The 550-nt window shown below is 44.0% G+C and overlaps 1 protein-coding gene across 1 annotated transcript in view; it reads right to left on the reverse strand.

Annotated features, from left to right (window-relative positions):
* Nucleotides 1-33: 33 nt before the first annotated feature.
* PHALS_07245 (START-like domain) overlaps nucleotides 34-550 on the reverse strand; it is a gene marked incomplete at both ends in the record, with an annotated part of 708 nt that continues 191 nt past the window's right edge. Inside the window, 2 exons of the mRNA XM_024720676.1 lie at nucleotides 34-42; nucleotides 105-511. Of these exons, the coding sequence (XP_024585851.1) occupies nucleotides 34-42; nucleotides 105-511 (416 nt within the window). The remainder of the gene's footprint in view (nucleotides 43-104; nucleotides 512-550) is intronic.

The raw sequence follows: 550 nt of genomic DNA on the forward strand, positions 1-550 counted from the left end.
TTGCATGTACCACAAAGAGTTCCAAAGCACGATCTACAAAGACTAGATGCCTTACTGACAATTAGTCTTGACGTTTTGATCCTTTTCAAACATGTTTTACACACGGACGTTAAAGCATGTGCGACTTGCTCCTTTTTGTGGTTTTGTTCGACAAGCCACGTTAACTTCTTCATTTGACCACAGTACGAATACTTGGATCCTGCTATTGTAGCTTGTACCATCCCCATGACAGCCATCGTTCGAATCATATCACCTCCAGGGTCCATAAATCTTGTGCCTCGACAATCGGTACGATCGTTTTCTTGACGAAAAATACAACTAAAGGACATGTTACCACGCACGCGATGCGGCAAGTCGGGTGTCTGTGGAAAGTTTACCGAGTGGTATATGTGGTACCCTACCCGTTCTCCATTCTTTAGACATAAGATGCCAGAAGCCTCAACAAAGACATAGTCTCGATTGTGTATCAGTCGAGTCGATGCACCAGGTATATCAATCTCTATCCACTTGACTACCACAGTTCGAAATGGATCGTCGAAACTTGGCTCGA

This window comes from Plasmopara halstedii (assembly GCF_900000015.1).
Source record: "Plasmopara halstedii genome assembly, contig: Scaffold_3073, whole genome shotgun sequence".
Classification (NCBI taxonomy): domain Eukaryota; phylum Oomycota; class Peronosporomycetes; order Peronosporales; family Peronosporaceae; genus Plasmopara; species Plasmopara halstedii.